Below are 23,078 nucleotides of genomic sequence, written 5' to 3'. Positions count from 1 at the left end.
ATTGAACTTGCATGGTGATCACCCATGGAGAAAGATTTAGTAACAATAGAAATGAAGAAGAGCTTTGTGTGAAGAGCAGTAAGCGTGTGTTGTATGCTCAAAAGTTTATATGATGATGAACTTGTTATCAGTTAAGTTATAAGATCATATATTAATATTGTGTCTCTAATCAATTAATCTTGGAATTTAAGGAAACCTTTCAAAGAATTCTGTGTTTTTAGAAATCTTACGTTTGTTCAAATACATCCCACAGGCTGACTTCAAGGTGAGAAAATTGTACAATTGATTGAGCTTAATGTCATTTTTATGTTATACATTTTATGTTTGCAAATGGAAAGTATTATTTTGAACATGCAGCAAAATTAGGTAGCACCTAAATTCTACTTTGGACTCTGAAGAACATGATTAGCAATGAGTTTATTCTTGTGCATGAGTGGTGAAATTGGAAGGACAACCGGCAAGTTCTTAACCAATTGTTTAACCAACAAGAGGAGCCATGTGTTACTAATACCCTGCTGTTACTAATACCCTGCAAGGCTACTGTATCCAGTATTGCATAGAGGTTATTGATTTAATATCCTGCTTCTCTTTTCCTTCTAAGGTCCTTATGTGAAATATATGACAAAACCAGACATGCCCTGCTCCATTACTGAATCACTGAAGCATTTTCCCCAAGAAAACATAACAAATAATAAAGCTACAGCTCCTCCTCGATATGCTCCTTCGAACCTGACACTTGTGACCGTTGAAGGCTGCCCAACCTTTCTCATAGTAGACTGGGAGAACAATGAAAATGACACTGCTAGTGGTAAAAGCACTATAATTTCTAATATTCTGCCCAGAGTAAATATATTTACTGTTTATAGTTGTTGCAATACTGTTGAGATAATGTGTTCTGTTATTTTTTTCAGCTTTGTTAAGTAAACAGTAGAAAGACTTTTTTTTTTCCCAAGATCATGCTGGTGATGAGGAACCTGTCCTCCCATTATTGCATTTACTGTTGGCATAAAAAGAACAAAAAAAAATTAGGGGTTGATTTTTCCTTAGACGTCTTCTGTCCTAGTTCTGATCAAGAACACTGCATTTGAAATCTGTTGATCTTGTTAGGCATAATCCAGTTGAGTCATTAACATTATCTAGGTGTAACATACAATGCAAGCTCTGTCCCCTGAAGTTTAAAACTAGCAGAAAGAGAAATAAACTTGCTTACTGGTATCAAGATTGGGGCCTTCTGGATCCCTGTAGAACTCTGCTGTAAATTATCCAATTACTGATAGTTAGGAATTAGCTATAATGCCATGTTTCATTCAATGCCGAGTGACCACTAACCTTTGGCCAGGCATTCAGCCTCTTTTTATTCCATGAACTTTACTCTTGGGGAAGTGGTATTGTTCATGAGCAAAGGTCAGGCAAATTAGCCCTTTAATACTCTATCCTGCATTAGTACATACTTCATTACTAAATGGCCATAAATTTTGTTGTCTTTTTTTTTACAAATTACCAATAATATGTTTTTGAAGCTATTCCTTTCATGGAAGCAGTTCTCTTTTCAATTATAAGGCACTAACATCGGTCAGGTTGGATTGACATGAACCAGAATTGTCCAAATAACATTTCATATCAATCCTGAAATAACTTAAATTCCCTCCCTCGCAGAGTGTCTGAAGTTTTTATAATCAGTTTCGGAGCTTTAAGACCCAACAATTTGATAAGCCTGTGCTATTGGCAGAAGCATAGCAGAGAGGGCCAAACATCTGTTGATGTCTGTCTGACAACTCGTTCCAGATTGGGGATGGAGTTGTTTGTATTCTCAGGACAAGTGACCCACTCCTGGAATAGTGTATCAGAGAGAGATCCATTACCTTTGGGGAAGACCTGGGATCTCATTAGAATTCATTCCAGCTCTCAGCTGGGGAAAAAAAAAATCTGTGATTATCAGGACAAACTGGGCCCAATTCCCAGGAATTCCTCCAGACATGCAGCTTTGTTGTAGGAGGCCAGAAGAAGATTTCTTTTCCCTTTCCTCCCCATCTACTGGAATTTCATTGACTAAATAAACAGGGCAGAATGGTGAGGGGATTGAATTTTGTTCTACGTTCAGTACCTGTCACGCCTGGTTAAAGTTTCAGGCCTTTTGTCCCAAAGATTTACCCTGATATCCATTTGATATATTGATCATTCTTCATGTGAAGAAGAAATTATCAAATCTTGCCTGCAGTCAGGAAACTTTGTTGATCCAACTATTTTACGCCTGCAACTGAGTAATGCTTTCAGGAAAAAAGATATACATAAGGAAATAGGAAAATGTGCGATTAATGCACTGAGGCTTTCATAATCTACTTGCAGTTATTTCATATCATGCGTGAGTAAAACTATATATAGCATTTGTCATCATATATCGTGTTCTCTGTTGAGGTCTTTACACGCTTGTCTTCCAGAGTATGAAGTTGTTTCAACAATGCAAGGATCAGACAACAAAACGGAAGAACTTATTACTATCACCAATCAAACACATGCTGCAGTGGAAAACCTTAAACCAAATACAAGGTGAAAAAAGTTTTATTACCTCACCATTGTATGTGTCATGTTCTGGTCCATTTTTCAGAACTTTGACAATATAATTAATGCCACATCTCTCTCTGTTCATTTGCATTAAAGAATTTCAAAATATTATCTCCTAGAATATAAGACATACTTGGGAAACATTACATGATCTCAGAATTTAAAATGCAATGGATAAAAATCCACTAATCTTTCAGCCTGACTTATCAAATCTAAATTCTTGGTCAGCAATACTCTGATTAGGTATGGAGTCTTGTAAAATGTACTACAGTATCATTTACAGAGGGATTATTAAGTATAATAATAGATAAATCAGTTCCCTCTTGAAAGCCTCGATTGAAACTGTCTCCACCACAATCTTGGGCAGTGCATTCCAGATCCTAATCCTCACCTCTGTGAAAAAGGTTGTACATGGTTGTTGAATCAAAAAAATGTTAAATCTAATGGGCTGTTTTCTGCTTTCAATAATCATTAGTTTCAGGCTGATTTTGGAACAAAACGTGAAAACATTGTAACAAAACTCTTCCCCCAAAAGATCATTGTACTAGTCTGCCACATGTAAATGCAGTCAAGGACATGTGGCTAATCTTTCCGACCCATCTACACCAACTTAGGCCGCAAACCTATTCTAAATCATCTCTAATATGTTATAACTCATGGTAGGAGTTGCAGAATGTAACCTTGAGATGAATACTGCCTTAAGGAGACTTGTTTGTGTGCTGCTACCAAAGTTTGCTATAACTTTGACTGTATATTACTTTGGAAGTTCAGTGAGGATTTTTGCTATTATTGTTGTTTAGTTCTGATCAGGTTGTTGTTTTGCCTGGAGATTTTATAATCAGAAAATTCTTGCTATAGCAGGAGTGCAGTGAAGGTTTACCAGACTGATTCCTGGTATGGCAGGACTGACAATATGAGAAGAGGTTGAATCCATTCGCTGGAGTCCAGAAGAATAAGGGGGGAGTCTAATAGAAACCAATAAAGTTCTAACAGGACTAGATGGGGTATATGTAGAAGGATGTTCCTGACGATGGGGGAGTCCAGAACTAGGGGACAAAGTCTAGGTATATGGAGTAAACCATTTAGAGCCAAAATGAGGAGAAATTTCTTTACCCAGAGAGTAGTGAGCCTTTGGAATTCACTACCGCAGAAAGCAGTTGAGCCTAAACATTGTATGATTTCAAGAAGGATACAGTTAGATAGTTAGAAGTAGCACTTAGGGCTAACGGAATCAAAGGAGGAACAGGCTATTGAATTAGATGAGAAGCCATGATCGTAATGAATGTTGGAGCAGGCTCAAAGGGCCAAATGGCCAACTCCTCCTATTATCAATGTTGTATGTTTATTCTTAACAAAAGGTAAGTACAATTGTGGCAAATGTTAGATTGTAGGCTCTTGGACTGAGATGTCATGAAAAATGTCATAGATTCATAGAGTCCTACAGCATGGAGACAGACCCTTCAGCCCAAAATGGTCCATGCCAACCAAAATGTCCATCCATGCTAAGCCCATTTCCCTACATTTGGCCCATATCCTTCTAAACCTTTCCTATCCATGTATTCGTCCAAATGCCTTTTAAATGTTGTTAATGTACCTGCCTCAATTACTTCCGCTGGCAGCTCATTCCATATGCATACCACCCTCTGTGTAAAAATGTTGCCCCTCAGGTTCTCATGTAATTCATTCCCCTCTAATCTTAAACTGATGCCCTCTAGTCCTCGATTCCCCAACCCTAGAAAAAGACTGAGTGCATTCACCCTACCCATGCCTGTCATGATCTTATTCACTTATTCACTTCTATAAAATCCCCCCTCAGTCTCCTGTGCTGTAAAGAAAAATGTCCTAACTTGTCCAACCTCTCCCTATAACTCAGTTCCTTGAGTCCTGGTAACATCCTTGTAAATTTCTTCTGCACCATTTCCAGTTTAATAACAGCCTTCCTATAGCAAGGTGACCAAAACTGAATACAATGCTCCAAGTGCAGCCTCACCAATGTCCTGTATGACTGCAACATAACTTCCCAACTTCTATACTCAGTGCCCTGACTGATGAAGGCCAGTGTGCCAAAAGCCTTCTTCACTGCCCTGTCTACCTGTGACTCCACTTTGAGAGAACTGTGCACCTGAACTCCAAGGTTCCTCTGTTCCACTACACTCCTTGAGGCCCTGCCATTCACCATGAAACTCCTACCTTGATTTGACTTTCCAAAATGCAACACCTCACACTGATCTATAATAAACTCCATTTGCCATTTCTAGGCCCACTTCCCCAGCTGATCAAATCCTGTTGCAATTTCTGATAACCTTCCTCACTATCCATGATACCGCCTATTTTAGTGTCATTCACAAACTTACTAATCATGCTTTGTACATTCTCATCCAAGTCATTGGTATAGCTAACAAACAGCAATGGGCCCAGCACCGACCCCTGAGGCACACCACTAATCACAGGCCTCCAGTCCGACAAGCATCCATCCATTATTACTGTCTGCTTCCTGCCATCAAGCCAATTGTGTATCCAATTTGCCAGCTCTCCCTGGATTCCATGCAATCTGACCTTCCAGAGCAGCCTATCATGTGGAACCTTATCAAAGGCCTTACTGAAATCCATATAGACTATGTCTACTGCCCTGCCTTCATCAACTTTCCTGGTCACTTCTTCAAAGGACTCTAACAAATTTATGAGACCTGATCTTCCATGCACAAAGCCAGCTGACTACTCCTAATCAAACTCTGTCTTTCCAAATGCACGTATATCTCATCCCTCAGAATCTTCTCAAGTAACTTATCTACTACAGATGTTAGGCTTACTGGCCTATAATTCCTAGGTTTTCTTTACAGTCCTTCTTGAATAAGGGCACAACATTCACTACCCTCCAATCTTCCGGGACCTCACCTGTGGCTAATGATGATGCAAGTATATCAAACAGGGCCCCCGCAATTTCTTCTCTGTCCCTTACCTACGTACACAAAACATTAACAGAGAGTACAGACTAGAGTATTTTTAGCTAAACTTTTATGGCTGTCATTGCCTTATCAGAATATACTTCTGCTTAGAAAATAATAAGGTATGTCAACTGCTGGTTGAAGACCAAAAGTCTATTCACATCAAGAAAACAGCATTGTCTGTAGCAGTCAAGTTCATGACTGCCTCGCATTTCTTTCTTTCCAAGCAACATTTAGGAATTTTGACACATATGTAAGGTCATGGCTTGCTCATTACATCAAAAAGGCCACTCATGCCTCATTTAATAGAACTGTGCAATTCACGGCCCTTTCAACGCAGGGGACAAAGAAAAAGAGGAAGAAGTAGCTGTTCTACAAACTTGCAAGTCTCTCACAGTTGGAAGGAGCTGTTCATAGAAAAGATTGCATGTAAAGATCTTTTGGCACTCTCTTCAATCCTTTGTGCAGCTAATATATTGATAATTTATGATGTCAGTCCCTTTTCCAACATGAGATTTTCATGGCATGGTTATCATGTGGTGATCGGTTGCACCAGCCAACATGGCTCAGAAGGGTACATGGAGATGATTGACTGATCTGTTGTGAATTAGTGTATTGTATCTTCAGACCAAGATATAATGAGGCCAGTCCAGTAACGGATGTGTCTTAGAGCAGACTAGAGAAATTTGGCATTTGAATTTTTAGCACCTAGACAAGCATAGTAACATTTTGTAATACAGACCAGCAAGCGTCTTGAGGATTATTATAATTGCTGTGTATTGCGTAATATCTCAATAAAGTAAGGCTTTCCTGTCACAGAAGGTGAAGACAATGATGAACTATGCTGACAGCTGGAAACAAAGCTAACATGAACACAGTATGGATTCACTCATCTAAAACTATACAGGTTAATGCCTAGCACGCACTCATCTTGCCTTTGTTTAAAGTGAAACATCAGTGACATTCTAATTCCATGGTGACTAGAGGGTGGAAAGAATATTAATGACTTGCATGCACCAACTGTGGACTGAAGCAAAGCACCAGTAAAACAAGGATCATGCTTCAACCAGAATTATAGTTGAAGATATCCTTGTGATCTTGATAAAGGTGCAAGGTGGCTCGGTGGTTAGCAATGCTGCCTCACAGTGCCAGGGACCCAGGTTCAGTTCCAGCCTCAGACGACTGTCTGTGTGGAATTTGCACATTCTCCCCGTGTCTGCGTGGGTTTCCCCTGGGTGCTCCGGTTTCCTCCGAAGGGTTAGGTTTGGAAGAAAGGTGGTTAGGTGGGTTTGCCATGCTAAATTGCTCGTAATGTCCAGGGATGTGTAGGTTAGGTAGATTAGCCATGGTAAACGTGGGGTTACAGGGATAGGGTAGGGGGTGGGTCTGGGTGGGATACTGTTTGGAGGGTCAGTGTGGACTAGATGGGCCAAATGGCCTGATTCTACAATGTAAGGATTCTGATAAACATTTTATCTCCGGACAGATATTTGGATAATCTTGGAGCCCAGCTTTAGCTCACTCACACATTGCCTCAGGGATTTCAGAATAATTCTCATCTGCTACATGACTTTCATCTGAAATCAGTTTCAGTTTTCAAGCTACTAGACATTATGCCAAAAAGCATCGAGCATTAAAAAGGTGAAAATTCCAAAAAGGAATTAGTTGCATTACCATCTGTGGAGAAAGAAGAGTCAAATTATTAGACAATATCTCAAAATGCTTTATAAAGAATGCTACAGCTAAATAATTTCTTTAAGGCACAACAGGTCTCTGATGAAACTGTCTAAACCACTTCCTGCCACACTCTTTTTTGCACCCAGTCATTTAAATATTGGTACTTACTATCTTGTTGCAGTGCAGCTATATTGAAACCATTACAAACAAATACATGGGAAAAATGTTCAAGTCAAGTGCCAGGCCATTAATTTCCATCATTACTTAGGGTGTGAATATTGGCATTCTGAGTTGGCACGGTTCTGCTTACTGTTTATGATTAGTTTCAGGCATGTGCCGTTTAAAATGCCACTAGTTCTAAGTAACTTCATGGCTTGTTGGCTTCAGAACTTTACTGACAGGATTTTGCCTCTCAATACTTCCATGAGTTGTGCATTATGGAGGTCGACAAATGATACAATACTCTGAGTGTAAAGAAGTGGTTACTTACTTATGTCGGGTGCATCAAATGCATTTGTCCAGAGATAGGATGGGAAGATTACCTTATTGGTTATCCATCCCCTAAAATTTTTCTTCTCTCCTTCACGGATTAGAGCAGGGATTTAACCGATCAATAAACTCTGAAATCCCCGAGTCTAATGTCCAAATATGTAAAACTTCACTCGGAAATTATACATTCTTACGTTCTCACTCCAGGTCCACTAGTTCCTGGTGTTTCCTAATTTAACAATTCAGTTGTAATGCACTGCTGATGGGCAAATCATTGGTTCACAAACCTTTCCTCTCCCCTTTCTCCTCCTCGCTTTCCTTTTTGTCTTGGTAAATGGACAAAAATAAGTCAATGTTGTGGACCCACAATGTCCCAACCACTGTTTGCTCTATGGGTCACTGGGAGGAGTTGATCAGGCAATCAGCCTTAGTGACCACATTTTAGTTCATAGATTGAACCCACCAGTCATATATAAAGCTGCCAGTCTTAACATATGCAAAGCTTTTATTAACAGGTTTAACCCTGGATCAACACAATTTCTATCCTTGTATTTTTTGAACATTTCATCAGACTTGCGTAATTGGAGGCAATTTTGCAGATAAATTAAAATTAATTCATGGAAAAATAAAACAGGGCACACTTCAGTCAGACTGACATCCAATCCAGAATTCCTACAAGCTTTTTCTGATGTACTAACTCCCAAAAGTTGATCTTGCTATCTTTATAAATGCATTTGTGAAATTTTAAGACTGTATAAGAGACAATTCTCTGATTTACAAAACTAATTGTGTACACAGAATGCCATCTAACGTCAATAAGATCATCATCTCCCAAAGTTTAACGCTGCCTGCATTTTTCTCTGTGCCTCTCTGACCAGCTTTAAAAAGTTCTATTGCAATATGCCACCGTAATATTGTCAGCTTTCCCCAGTCCAACCTGATGTACTCCTCCTCCATAATGCACTTTGTCACTCCCCTTTATTTTAGTTAGTATAGTTTTTGCAGTGTTCTCAGAACGCCATGTAGTTTTGGTGAAAAAAAATTATTTCAGAGGTTCACTGTAGCCTCTTTGAAACTGCCACTGAGTATTTCTGATTGAAGTTACAGATACCGCTTGATGTGTCTAAATATGGTGGTGCTATTCTACTTTGCCATCACCTTTTCTGTTTTCATTCTGGACACCATCTGAAGTAATCCTTTAATTCCTGAGGAGCATAGTGGCCAGGACAGTTACTCCAAACTGACCAGATTTTGTGAATCTTTTTTTTAAAATGTGAGAGCATCGAGTATTTCACTATTTTATCTGTGTGGGTTTCCCCCACAGTCCAAAGATGTGCATGTTAGATGGATTGGCCATGCTGTATTGCCCCGTCGTGTCCAGAGATATGTAGGTTAGGTGGGTTAGCCATGGGGAATGTAGGTTTATGGGAATAGGATAATGGAGTGGGTCTGGGTGGTCTGCTCTTCAGAGGGTCGGTGCGGACTGGATAGGCCGAATGGGAATAGGCTGTAGGGATTCTATGACTCTGTGATTCTATTCTCTGTATGAGCTGAGTTCTATTAACATAGAGTTTGTGTTTGGATTTTGAAGTGAAGACGAGGTTGTTCTGTCATTTTTAATCTTTAGGGTTTGACATTTGTAAATCTCTTCAGTTTTTATGTTAATTGCACTTTAGAAATCAACTTTAATTCTGATTTGAAAAAGTGCTAGTTCATAAGATTCCAAAATAACCAAAATCTGTTCCTTACTAGTCCAAATTGCAAGTGTGCATAACTGATCTTGCCTTGGTACTTAGACAAGAAACAGAACCAAACCAGTCAAATAAATCTTAGTCTGCACTGATGTATTCATGGGTTCCCCTGAACTTTACTGACTTCATCTCAGGAACAACACAGGTATAATATTGATTTAATTTGAAAAATCTGGTGGTGCTGTATGATCGTCAAGAGATACCAAAGTATTTTTAATGCTACAGGGAATATAAAGTAAAACAATATATTAGAAAACGAAAGCAATATAGTCAGCAGATGTAATTTGTATTACTGTGTGATGAATCCATCATTGAAAAAACTAGTACACAGAGGTATTCAATACTGGCCTTATCACAAGCTCACATTCCAGAGAAGGTTTAAAAAGTGGAGGAAATGTATGTCTGTGCTTCATGTGAATCCTCACATGCGGGGAAGAATTGCTGTGTTCATAATGGAACGTGGGTAATGTCATTCTGTCACAGCAGTGATGAGACAGCTGCAGCTCTTGATGCACATTGTATCGTGGTAGTGTTGGGGGAGGGGCTCACATTGTCTGTGTTTCTAAGATCAGGTCGTCTGAACACAGTCCACATATACAATAACTGGACAGAAAGAAGAAGATTGAAGTGCAGGAAACCTATTCAGCATGTTGAAGAGTTCTGGTAAAATTTGAAAAACACAGGGTTTCACTATCCTTTTTGTTTACTTCTAAAGGATATCTTTGTGAGGCAAGGCACTTGCATGAAGCATGCATCTCAGAGATTGGTTTATGTCCAACCTGTACTCCCTTCTCAAGGTTTCCTGCTGGAAGTAGATCCTCACAAGATTACCACTAAATTTTCTGCCACAGAATGTCTGACAATAAATGTGCGTCTACAAATCTGCAAAGGTTTAAAAATGTTTCAAAAGAATGCTCAGTTGGCCAGCCTAGTTAGCCTTTAGATTTTCATATCCTTAGAACAGAATTTAAATATTGAAATACTAGTGCCTGCATCCTCCCATCCTTAAAAAGACCTTATCCTTAAAACTTTATAAGGACTTCATACTATGAAAGGTTGAACTGGGATAATGATTGCAAAGTTGTTTTATACTTGAATAGGGACCAAACTGTCTGCTTTGGCATGCCAGATTTTAGTCCCTAGTTGGAATGCAAAATCATATGCACCGCAGCTAATGAACTCTTTCCCATATGAATAGACTGCGTAACTTTAAGTAGGATTAGTCAAGAAATATGATTATCATCCCTCCCTGATTTTCTTGGAGTCATCAGGTATTAAAGATTCATGTCCTGGCCACTGCTGCAAGCCAATCCTAGGGAATTAGGCAAGCACTCCCTGCCATTCCTTACACACAGTGATTGGACAGACTGGAGTGCTTTGCAGATATACCCAGGCAGAATCAATCATACAGGAGCTGAAGGAATAGGTCAGAATTTCATTAGCAACCTTCACACAATTAACACTTCCTTCATAATTGCAAAACTGCATTAAGGACCACAGTTTCAGGTAAGTGAGACCAAGAGGTGATGTCACAATAGCGGGAAGTATTTCCTGTGATAAAATATCCCAAAATATTTCCCACCAGAGCTTCCTAGCTAAATCCAGTCATGAGCATGAAATGCAAATATGTACTGTCCACATATGTTAAATTTCTTTTGATTAAGTAAATGAGAGGATCATTTTCATACAAAAGACAAGAGCAGACCATTTGGTTTTATTGGGTTTGTTATTCAGGATGAAGAGAAGATTATGATTCTGATAACTGAGCCTGAACTAAAATATAGTCAGATCCTTACTTTAACGTTGTTGCAGAATTTAATTTAGTATATAAAAAAATTAACAAATTTGCAAGAAATTCTAAGCAGGACCATGGAAGAATAAATTCAGATTGATTAAAGTTTTTGGTCCAGTATATGCTGATGCTATCTACTTATTTTTCCCTCTGCGCAGGATGTGGAAATGTAACAATTGACGTGTTCACTCTAGTGTGCTATCAGATTTGCATTTCTCCATATGCCTGGTTGCAATAAAACTGTAAAGAGTTGACAGTTACTTCATACACTTCTTTGTGATCAGCTACAATACAGATTAGACAGAGGACTGGAAAGAAGCTCACCAATGGAAGCAGAACATGGGAGGAACCAAAGTACTAAAACACTAACAGTTACACAGATATGACCTATTTAAGCATTTGGTTCACTATTGGATTTATGAACGATCTCAATATCATTAGCAAAACTTTCTATATGCAGGTTTTTCCCCTCAGATTCATAACATTTTAAGTAGATTAATCATAGATGTTGTGACATCTGATTTCCATATTACGAACCATTAACGGTGAATTGCGTTCATGTTTAAGTTATTCATCTTTGGGATACTGTAATCTACATCCTGGGGTAATGATACTACCATTTTCATTGAGTTTTACACTAAATTTAAATTTAATACAGTCACATATGGTGCATTACTTCCCAGCAATATACCGTCATTTAATTGAGTCTAAGTCTCATAAAGAAACATAGAAAATAGGAACAGGAGAGGCCATTCAGCCCGTTCCGCAATTCATTGTGGTCATGGCTAACTTATCCAGTTTTGTTCCTGCATTTCCCCCAGATCCTATGATCCCTTTAGCCCCAAGTGCTATATCTAACTCCTTGAAGTAATACAATATTTTGGTCATTGACTGCTTTCTGTAGTAACAAATTCCACTTGTTCGTCTGTCTCTGGGTGAAGAAATTTCTCCTCATCTCAGTCTTAAATAGTTTACCCTGTCCTCTTCAACTTTAACCTCTGTTTCTGGACTCCCCTGCCATCGGCAATATCCTTCCTGCATTCACTGTCTAGTCCTGTTTGAATTTTATAAGTTATATGAGATCTCACCACCACCCCCCATCCCCCCAATCATTATTCTGAACTACAGCAAATACAACGCTAACTGATTCGACCTCTCCTCATGCATCAGTCCTGCCACCACAGGATTTAGTCTGGTAAACCTTTGTTGCACTCCTGCTTAGTGAGACCAAAACTGCACACAGTACGCCAGGTGTGGTGTCTTCTAGGCCCTGTATAACTGCAACAAGACATCCCCGCTCCTGTACTTGAATCCTCTCACTCTGAAGGCCAACGTACTGTTTGCCTTTTCTTTAAACCACCTACTGCACCTGCATGCTTACCTTCAGTGAACGTATACTAGGATACTCAGGTCTTGTTGCACTTCCCTGTCCATTTATAGCTGTTCAAATAATCTGCCTTCATGTTCTTGCTTCCAAAGTGGATAACCTCTCAATTACCCAGGTTGTTCTGCACTGGCTATGCATTTGCCCACTGAGCCTGTACAAATTACGCCGAAGCATCTCTGCATCCTCATCCTCGCTCAGCTATGCACCTACGTGTCATTTACAGATATGAATTACATTCATATTCCATCATCCAAATCATTAATATGTAGTGACTCGCTGGAGTCCTAGCACTGATCCCTACAGTTTTCTATCCATCTCAATACACTACTCCCAATTGCCATGTGCTTTAATTTTACATTAATCTCTTACAGGGACTTTGTCAAAAACCTTCTGAAAGTCCAAATAATCCACATCCACTGGCTTCCTCTCACCAACCCTTATAGTTACATCCATGAAGAATTCCAATGGATTTGTTGAGCATGATTTTCCTTTCGTAAATACATGCTGGTTCTCTCTGAACCTGCCACTGTTTTCCAAATGCTCAGCTATTGATTCTGTAGTTGGTTCCTCAATGGATTGGTCTATAAAACCAGTCCAGTTGAGAGGGTTGGATTATGAGGAGAGACTGAGTAGACTGGGCTTATACTCATTGGAATTCAGAAGAATGAGGGGAGATCTTATAGAAACATATAAGATTATGAAGGGAATAGATAAAGTGGAGGCAGGGAGGTTGTTTCCGCTAGCAGGTGAAACTAGGACTAGAGGGCATCGCCTCAAAATAAAGGGAAGCAGATGTAGGACTGAGATCAGGAGGAACTTCTTCACCCAAAGGGTTGTGAATCTGTGGAATTCCCTGCCCAGTGAAGCGGTTGAAGCTACCTCGCTGAATGTTTTTAAGGCAAGGCTAGATAAATTTTTGAACAGTAAAGGAATTAAGGGTTATGGTGAGTGGGCAGGTAAGTAGAGCTGAGTCTCAAAGATCAGCCATGATCTTATTAAATGGTGGGGCAGGCTCGAGGGGCCAGATGGCCTACTCCTGCTCCTAGTTCTTATGTTCTTATATACAATCCAAGAATTCCATCTTGACAGTACTGATTTGATTTGATTTCCCCAATCTGTAGACAGATTAAAATCACCCATAATTACAGATGTTCCTTTATTACAGGTATCTCTTAAATTCTTGTTGGCATTCCCAAAATCACCCGTACAATTTGGGGTCTATTTACAATGCCCACTAATGGTTTGTTTTGCCCCTTGGTGTTTTCAGTTCTACTCCTACAGATTCCACATTATCGGAGCTCATAACTTTCCTCACTATTATGTTAATTTTCTCTTTAACCAGTAATGCAACTCTACCACCTTCTCCTTTTTGTCTGTCTTTCCTAAATACTGAATACCCCTGTATGATTGGTTCTCATCCTGGGTCACGTTGCAGCTATGTCTCTGTGATCCCGACTATATCATAACTGTTTTCATCATTTGCACAATTCATTCATCTACTTTATTTTGAATGCTCTGTGCATTAGGGCACAAAGCCTTAAGGCTTGTCTTTTAAAAATTACTAATCCTGTTCCTGTTATTTTTCACTCTGTCCCTGTTTGATCTTGACACTTGGAGTTCTCTGCCTATCATTTTTCTTACTTCCCTTTCTGCCTTCTGTTCTTGTCCATAATTCCCCTTCTTCTAACTCCTTGCGTAGGCTCCAATCTCCCTGCCACTTACCTCTTAGCAAGTACTCTCCCATTTATTTCTCTTGCTCAGAAACTAATACAACTAAAATACGTTTACATAGGCACAGGTTACTGACACAAAGGGTTAGATTTTGGAAGTCTCCACTAGGTGCGTTTTCAGTGGGGAAGAAGGGACCTGTATATTACAGCATGTGGCCAGCTCAGCAGCTGACCTGGATCTTCATGTACAGGGGACAGTTTGAAAATATGTGGATGATACAAAATTTAGAATCATTGTGAACTGTGAGAAGAATGGTGTAGAACTTCAAAAGAACATGGCGGCTCAGTGGTTAGCACTGCTGCCTCACAGCACCAGGGACCCGGGTTCGATTCCAGCCTCGGGAGTGTGTGAAGTTTGCACGTTCTGTGTGGGTTTCCTCCAGGTGCTCTGGTTTCCTCCCATAGTTCAAAGATGTGCAGTTTAGTTGGATTCGCCATGCTAAATTGCCGGTAGTGTCTAGGGATGCGTTGGTTAGGTGGATTAGCCATGGGAAATGCAGAGTTACAGGGATACGGAAGGTGGGTGAGTCTGGATGCTCTTCGGAGAGTCGGTGTGGATGTGTTGGGCCAAATGTTTCTACACTGTAGGGATTCTATGAAATAACACAAATAGGTTGGTGGAGTGGGCAGTTAAGTGTCAAGTTAAATTTAATGCATGACAGACTATATAAAAATCAAGAGTATAAATCTAAACGGGATGCAGGAACAGAGGGACCTGGGTGTACATATGTATAAAACATTGTAGGCGATGGGGCAAATTGTCATCATGGTTATTAAGCAGATGGTATCCTAGGCTTTATAAATAGGGGCACATAGGACATGAGAAGGTATTTGTATTAAACTTGTAAAGGACACTGGTTCGACTTCAATTTTGGCGGTTTTGTATCTGGATCTGGGTGCCACACTTTAGGAAAGATGTGAAGACATTAGAATGTTAGAGAATGTTTTCAGGGATAAGGAATTTCAGTCACAAAAGACAGATTGGAGGAGTGAACGTTGATAGGAGATTTGGTAGAGGTACTCAAAATAATGAGAGGTTTACATAGAGTAGACAAGGAGAAACCTTTCCCATTGTTGGATAAATAGAGAACAAGAGGGTGCAGATTAAAGTAATTTGCAAAAGAAGCAATAGCTACATGAGGAAAATCTTCATTTTTTTTGTAGAGACTGCTTAGGATCTGGAACACTGTGCCTGAGAGTGTGGTGGAGGAAGGTTGAATTGAGATTTTCACCTCAATCGAATTGTTGTCTGAAAGGAAAAATGTGCATGGCTTCAGGGAGCAGGCAGGGTAGTGACACTGTGAGTAAATTGCTCCTCCGGAGAACCAGCACAGACACAACGGACTAAATGACTGACCTTTTGCGCTATGGTTTCTGAATTTTAGTTTGACTGTCTTTTGATGCTGAAACTACTCACTCAAGCAAATATTCTAGCTGACTGAACACTATTGAATATTCATCTGCTTCTTGCAAGTTGATATGTACTTTGTTTAAAAAAAAAACCTGTCTTCCCATGCCAATATTCCATTTCAATAAATGTGTTATTAATATCTTACACTAGCACAAGGGAATCCCAAAATATGGAAGGAGTTGAAAACAATTGACTGTTTGGTATAAACATACGAATTCTATGGAAAGAAAAGGCGTATAGTGCCAGCTATAAATCAAAACCTATTTGAAAAAGCATGGTTTCTTAGCAGCTTTAGCAGGTTGCCTGAGCAGGGTTGGCTCAGAAACATGCAGAACCATTTGGCAGAACTGTCTAACCTGGACAGAAATATCAACTTTTTAGTAGAATATTTGTAGCATTCTGGACCAGAATTGACTGGCCATTTGACCAATCATTTTCACTGGTATTTGTGATGGAGGCTTTCAGTCCTGAGGCTGTTCCCAAGTATGGTGCCCCAAGGGAGCACTTCAGCTCGTCGCTCAGGTTTTGGGGTAATGACTTACATCCTTTTCAAATTACAATAATTTTACTCTGGCAGTGTGTTGGAAAAATTAAATAGAAGCTTTATGATCAGACCTGATGCTAAAACATTTATGTTGACAACATTTCCACTGACACAGCTGCTGGGTTTGATTTTCCTATGGGTAGTAATTAAGCGTAGTCTTACCACATGTGGTCTCTGGCGAAAACAATCAAAAATAGACTAACCTCCAAGTGGTTCTAGTTACTCTGACGAGGTATAAACCTAGTTTCTATCTAGCATCTTGTGGCAAAAACAGGAAAATGAGGTGTTTGGGTTCACCAATTTGCTTACTTTCTGGGTTATTTTCCCAGACAACCATTCTACTTGCCACTTCTAGAAGTATATGGTACTGGGTAAAAGTTGTGTGAGATAGTTTGCAATCATCAATCCTCCTTTGCTTTGTCTTGCATCTATTTATTGATTAGTGGTAGGGGATACATTACTGTAAAATATCTGCAGAAGAAGCACCTAGATAACAAGAAGGTTCATTGCATGATAATGATAAGTACAACTACATTTGGTCAGGTGTAAATATTAGGACGTTAAGGAGCTGGTACAGCGCTTCCTCCAAAAGCTACTGCGGAACACCTTTGTCCACCCATAGACTCTGTGTGACATCAGTAGAATGAGGAAGCCCATGTAACCGTAATTTTAATTCCTTCAGAACTATCGCCTCTTACAGCATTTTGTAGACTAACTGTCAAGGTTGAAGACTGACCATTCTCTTGATCATGTCTTAATCTATAGTCTAGCAACAGGTGGATTCCATTTCAATAATGTATTATGTTTCTTTTTAAAGTAAATCTGCTATTTGTTTCTCATTTATCCCATTAGATAACCAGACCACCCATTATAATCTAGCATAAGTTAAATAAATGGCTGCAATTATCCCAAATGACTTTCAAATTGTTTGGATATATTAGTGTTCTGAAATGCAAAGTTCTTAAATGGTTAGTGGGTCTAACAAGTGCTGCTATTCGTCAATGGAAAAATTTAATCTGATTCAGTAAGTTAAGAAATGCTATTTCAGACATTATTTTGCAACGTGGACATAATTGATCCATCCCACTTTCACACCATATTTCAAATAAAACAGTGGAAGATTCTAAGAGTCAGAATGCACTCTTCGTTTGAAGATTCCTTCATTCCTATAACTCATATCATTGTCTACTATAGTATTGATAATGAATGAGTTTTGTGTCACATAGAACCTGTATTTGTATAATATTTCTGTGCCTTCAAAATGTCCCAAGCACTTTATGAACGGTGAATTGCTTCTAAGGTGTTCTTATTGTTATGTGGTAAAATATAGTATCTTTTTGCATTTGTCATACCTTGACCAAATACAAGAATGTTCCACTACTGTTCAGGCAGTCTATTACTTGCTTAAGAGAACACATGACTGGAGGTAGAAGTTTCTTACAGAATTATGACAAAACTGCTATTATTAATGGTCACATCAAAAGACTTGCACCACTAAGCAATACAAAAGTTAATAGAGCTTCCAGTATGACAAGCTGTAAATATTACCCTTAGGACTTAATGCTTGGCACTGTTAGAAGTAAGATTCTGCCCAGCAATGCAGGTTAGCAGCTGAACCTCTGCTAGAGTTTTGCTTTTATGCTTATGCAACAAACCTTTCACAATCCACGCAAGAAATGTCTTGGATGTTGCCCTTTCCACGTAAATAAAGAGAAACTGTTCCAGTGGACCAGAGAACACAAGACTTAAGTTGATTCGCAAAACAGCTGGTGATGACATAAGGAAAAAGTGTTATGCAATGAGTGATTAAGATCTGGAATGTACTGTCTGATAGGGTGCTGGAAACAGACTCAATAATATCCTGTAAAAGGAAGTAGGATACATATTTGAAGGAGTAAAGTTTGCAGGGATGTGGGCAAAAGCAAAGGAGTGGAACTAATTGGATTGCACAGTTTCAATTTGGGTCAGTTTTAATTTTCTATTATTTGACATTTGCCCTCTTAGCTCTATCAAAGAAAACCTCATACGTGCTGCATCAGTTTGTACATGTTAGTCAATACTAATATCATCTCAAAATGTCCCAAATTTAATGATGTGAATTTGGAGAGACCATCAGTTTTGCACCATGTAGAAGTGAAAAAGGTGAGAATATTTTAAATCTGTTACTTTACAGAAGTAATGTAACCATTGTGAAGAAATCCAAAACCGTAAACCTGCCGTAAACCTGTACGTGCCCATACTAGCGATTTAGGCCTGTTAGCAAATACACGGTAAAGATTTGTGATGCTTCATGTAGACACACCTCATTCCAAGAATACCAGGGCAGCAGATGTTTCCTTAGAACATTTCTGTATTGACAAACTATGACATGTATTAATACAGCATAATTTAGCTGTTACATTCCTATTTCAGGTGTCCCAAATCAATAGAAACAGAATTTCCCCTTACAGGCCAGCACCAGAACAAGATATCTTTTGTGCAGCTCGTACATCAGTAGAGGAAGATTACTCCATCTATTATTTGTAGTTGGAGATTTGGGGGAGCTTTGACGGAAATATTAAAAATCCTTAATTCCACTGTTACCAGTTTCAGAAGAATTCTCCACCAAAGGGCACAGAGTTAACTCAGTTGATAAGTGAACTAGAGGCAACACGAGAGAAAACATTTTTTCACAGCAGGTTGTCATATTCTGGAATAAACTGTCTGGACAGGAGGTTCAAGTAGATTAATTAATAACTTTTAAAAGGTAATTGGATAAGTAATTGATGAGGGGAAAAATTGAGGGCGATTGGGAAAGAGTGAGAACATGCTTGATGGATAATTATTTCAAACAGCCAATGTAGGTACAATGACCTGAGTACCCTCCGTCTACACCGTTATTCTGTTATCTCATAAAATTACTTTACATTTTTATTCTAAATAGGAAACAGAAGAAAATCTCCCTAATTTCAAAATAGTCAAGTATACTGAAGATTAGGATTTCCATCCTTGATTTTCATTGTACAGTGTAACCAAATATAAATGAATGTAGACATAGTGAACTTAAAGCATACAGATAAACAATGCACATTTTATTGCATTGCTGTGGAAACAAGATCTCATTGTTTCTGTTTGCTTGCCACATAGTTTGCGGAACAAGACCACACAGACTAGTTTAGATTGAGAAATTCAGTTACTTAAACAGGAAGAGCTGCAAGCCATCCACGTGGATGGTTTAATTAACATAGACATTCTTTTACTTGCTCATCATGATTTCATATTTTAGTTAAAAAATGAGTGTAAATAAAGGGTTTAACTTTGGGGAAAGTATCAATTGATATTTCAGCATTTTCATTGCAATGCTTCCAAGCTACCTGTCTTGATGATAATCCCTTGTGCTCGGCAATTAAAGTAGAATGAACTTTTGGCTCAGTTCTCATTTCTGGTCCTGAGTCAGAACATGCAGGGTTTAAACCAGATAGGTTGCATCTCTAGTTCCTGTTAACATTCAGCCTTTTGGATTGGGCTTTTGCAATATTAAGTAAACTTTGTCAGAATTCCTACAAAATACAATTTGAAATATTGCCCAAGTATTTTGCACTTTGTGTTTCAAAAGGTTAGAAGTGGGCTGTTCTTAAGTAATAATAGTCATTTACAAGATAATTATGAAAAATAAATGTACTAACCTTATTGCATCTTTAACAGCTACACATTCTCAGTGACACCCACAAACATACATGGCAGAGGTCCATCCAGTGAACCACTTCCTTTCGTTACAGAATCTGGTAAGTCTGAATTTCTCTTTGTTTTCAAAACACACCATGGTTGTGAAAACAGGAACTGCAGTACAGCATTCAACCTCTTGAGGCTGTTCTGCCACTCAGTCACATCATGGCCAGTCTGTAGTTTAGCTCTATCGACACACATTGCTTACATAGTACACTTGCCGAGCAACAAACTATCAATCACAATTTTGAAATTTTAAATTGAACTTGGGCTAGTACCTTTTCGAGGAAGAGTGTTGGGTGTGGGGTAGTTGGGCGTGGCGGGGGTGATGGGTTGTAGTGCATGGTGATGTTGGTGGCTGAGGAGACAGTTCCACCACCCAATTGTGTGAAAAAGTATTTTCTGAAGCCTCTCCTGAATAGCCGAGATCGATGATTGCTGACTGCAAAATGCTTCCCTGCTGGTACTGCAACCACTTGCCTGGCTTCATTACCTAAAATTAAGTCCAGGATCACCCTTTATCCTGTAGGGCACTCCACATACTGGCTTAAAAGCTCTTCTAGATGCATTTTAAGAATTCCACTCCCTCTAAACTCTTCATATTATGATTACTTCAGTTACTGTTGGGGAATTTGAAATCCATATCACTACCTTTTTACTTCTTACACTTCTCTGAGATTTTCCCACATATCTACTCTTCTGTCTTTCGGACTGTTAGAGTACCTATAGTATGCTCTCAGCAGTACGATCGTTATCTTGCTTTTTAATTTCTACTCATTTGGCTTCATTTGAGGAACCATCTATGATATCGAACCTCCTTACTGCCCTTGTGATACCCCTTCCCATTCTCACCTGTAGACCTTATACCCTGGAATATTGAGGTTGTAGCAATCATGAAACTTCCTCAATCATGTCTCAATGATAGCTACTTTTGCCCTCAGCTCACCTGCCTTCATTCTGTAACCTTCTATATTCAAGAGAACACAAGTCTTGTCTGTGCAAAATTCTCAAGATTTTACACTCTTAACCCAGGTATCATTCTGTGAACCTGTGCTGTATTCGATCCAAGGCCCATAAAATCCTCTGGAGGTTCAGTGCTCAGAATTGAATGCAGTTACACCAGATGGGGTGTAACCAGAGCTCCGCACAGCTGTAACATATCTTCCACTTCTTTTCTATTCTAGTCCCCTTGAGAGAAAGGCCAACATTCCATTAGCCTTGCAAATTAATTTCTTTTGTACCTGCCTGCTAGCTTTTACTGATTTCTATACAATATGCTGAAATGCAGTTACAAGAGAATACCAAGTACTGTAAGGACAGCAGGACGGAGTGTTGTGAAGCAGAAAGAGGGGAGTCTCTTGAGGAGCTGAGAGAAAATTCAGCCAAACTAAAATCATCTGCAATACCAATACTTCTTTCCTCCCCAATTAAAAATCAACCATAAGTATTTCTTGCAAATTATTCCCATCAACTGCATTTATTTTCAAGTTCCAAACTAAAGAATGGAACCGTGGCAGAAAACAAATAAAGGGACCTCTTTGTGTTCGCTTTCCTGATCCAACATTTGCATCTGCATTTCATTCTTAGAATGGGGAAGTACCAAAACATCTAGCATTTCAATCTGAACTGCAAGTGGTATTGGCTCCCTTCAAACCATGGCTGCTTGGCAACCTTTCATCGTTTCATCCAAGTGAGCCTTGACAAAGGCCCGAGATGGAGAAGTGCAAAGTTTTTGCAGGGTCATGGGGCTAGAAGATATTACAAAGGTATGGGGAGGTGAGGCTATGGAGGGGTGAGGCTATGGAGAGATTTATTAGCAGATTATTTGACTTTGGAAACATTACAGCATCTAGTAATGTCTTATTGGCTTCCACAAACATGAATGATCCAACATGAGTTTCATGCTATCAATATGAGTGAAAGCTATGGCAATTTAAATTGAATGCTTTAGGATGCAAACCAAAACCTCACTTACACACTCCCCAAGGTTATAGCAATTGTTTGTGCAACTAAATGGCTTATTAGACCATGTTGGGTGGAATGAGGAATGAATGTGATAGTGTTGGACCGAAGCTGCACATGGACAACACCAGGTAGAGGTGAAACATTCTATTCTTTGACATTAGAAAATTTGCTAGGTGCCTACAAGTATCGAGTGGCTTCATTGGCCACTTTTGCACGAGTGCCACAAGTGTCAGGATGAGATTTTATCATTATGGATCTTAGTCCAATTGTGTTACCATGGTTTCATTTTCCATTCTTCATAGCTCAAAAATCAGCCAAAGAAAATTGCTTACTTTTCTTGACTTCTTTTCCCCGATCTACTTGCTGCCAGACCAGAATCATGAGGGAATTCTGATGGTTTCCTCATGCAAGCCTGAATTTAAAATTCCAGTTGGGGCACAATGGCCTCATTGGAATCTAGTCCACATTTTTTAAAGCGGGCCAAGTACCCCTGGTGGTGTCTACTGATATCCCTGGTGGTCTTACAGGACACTCGCTAAATGCAGCCAATTATTGTTAAATTTTTAATATGGAAACAGAACTTTTCTGTCCCAGTTTCAACTTGCTTTCTGCCAGGTGTGCAAGTTTAAATTGGATCCATAATAAAATCTGGAAATGTTTGCTTTCCCGAAATGATGTTATCATCTTTGGTTTTAAATACATAATCATTGGTATGTCTAGTTTAAAAGCTAGCAATCCCAGTATACAAAAGACATTTAGATGGGGAGTATTTCAAATCCTGAAGGAAGTCTGAGACAGTTAAGTTTTTAAAAAAAGTAATGATTTGGGATAACTCCAAGTAAAAGATTTCTTGCTGCAATGTTTTTATGGACAGGGTGCATAGCTCTTTTGCCACTTTCTTCCATTTTACACTGTACTTTTTCATATTCACTGTTGGACCAGTACCAAGAGGGTGTTGTACCAATGCCAGAACTGCTGAGTAAAAGCAATATTCATCACTAAATTAACCAAGTGATGTCCAAATCTGTCTACAGTTAGAAAATATTAGGCGTTAGATTTATGATCAAAAAGAGCAAGACAATTGCTAATTTGAAAATGTGCAGTTCTGCTTACATTGTCT

The 23,078-nt window shown here is 39.1% G+C and overlaps 1 protein-coding gene across 1 annotated transcript in view; it reads left to right on the top strand.

The window, feature by feature from the left end:
* The window catches only part of LOC109911646 (target of Nesh-SH3), a 286,431-nt gene that overhangs the window by 242,252 nt on the left and 21,101 nt on the right, over positions 1-23,078 (top strand). The window contains exons 46-48 of the mRNA XM_048603066.1: positions 602-808; positions 2,439-2,547; positions 19,973-20,052. Coding sequence (XP_048459023.1) covers positions 602-808; positions 2,439-2,547; positions 19,973-20,052 — 396 coding nt within the window. The remainder of the gene's footprint in view (positions 1-601; positions 809-2,438; positions 2,548-19,972; positions 20,053-23,078) is intronic.

The sequence above is a fragment of the Rhincodon typus genome, chromosome 11 (genome assembly GCF_021869965.1).
Source record: "Rhincodon typus isolate 14 chromosome 11, sRhiTyp1.1, whole genome shotgun sequence".
Lineage (NCBI taxonomy): Eukaryota > Metazoa > Chordata > Chondrichthyes > Orectolobiformes > Rhincodontidae > Rhincodon > Rhincodon typus.
The sequence above is the reverse complement of the archived record's forward strand: the minus strand, read 5'-3'. Positions and strand labels throughout refer to the sequence as shown.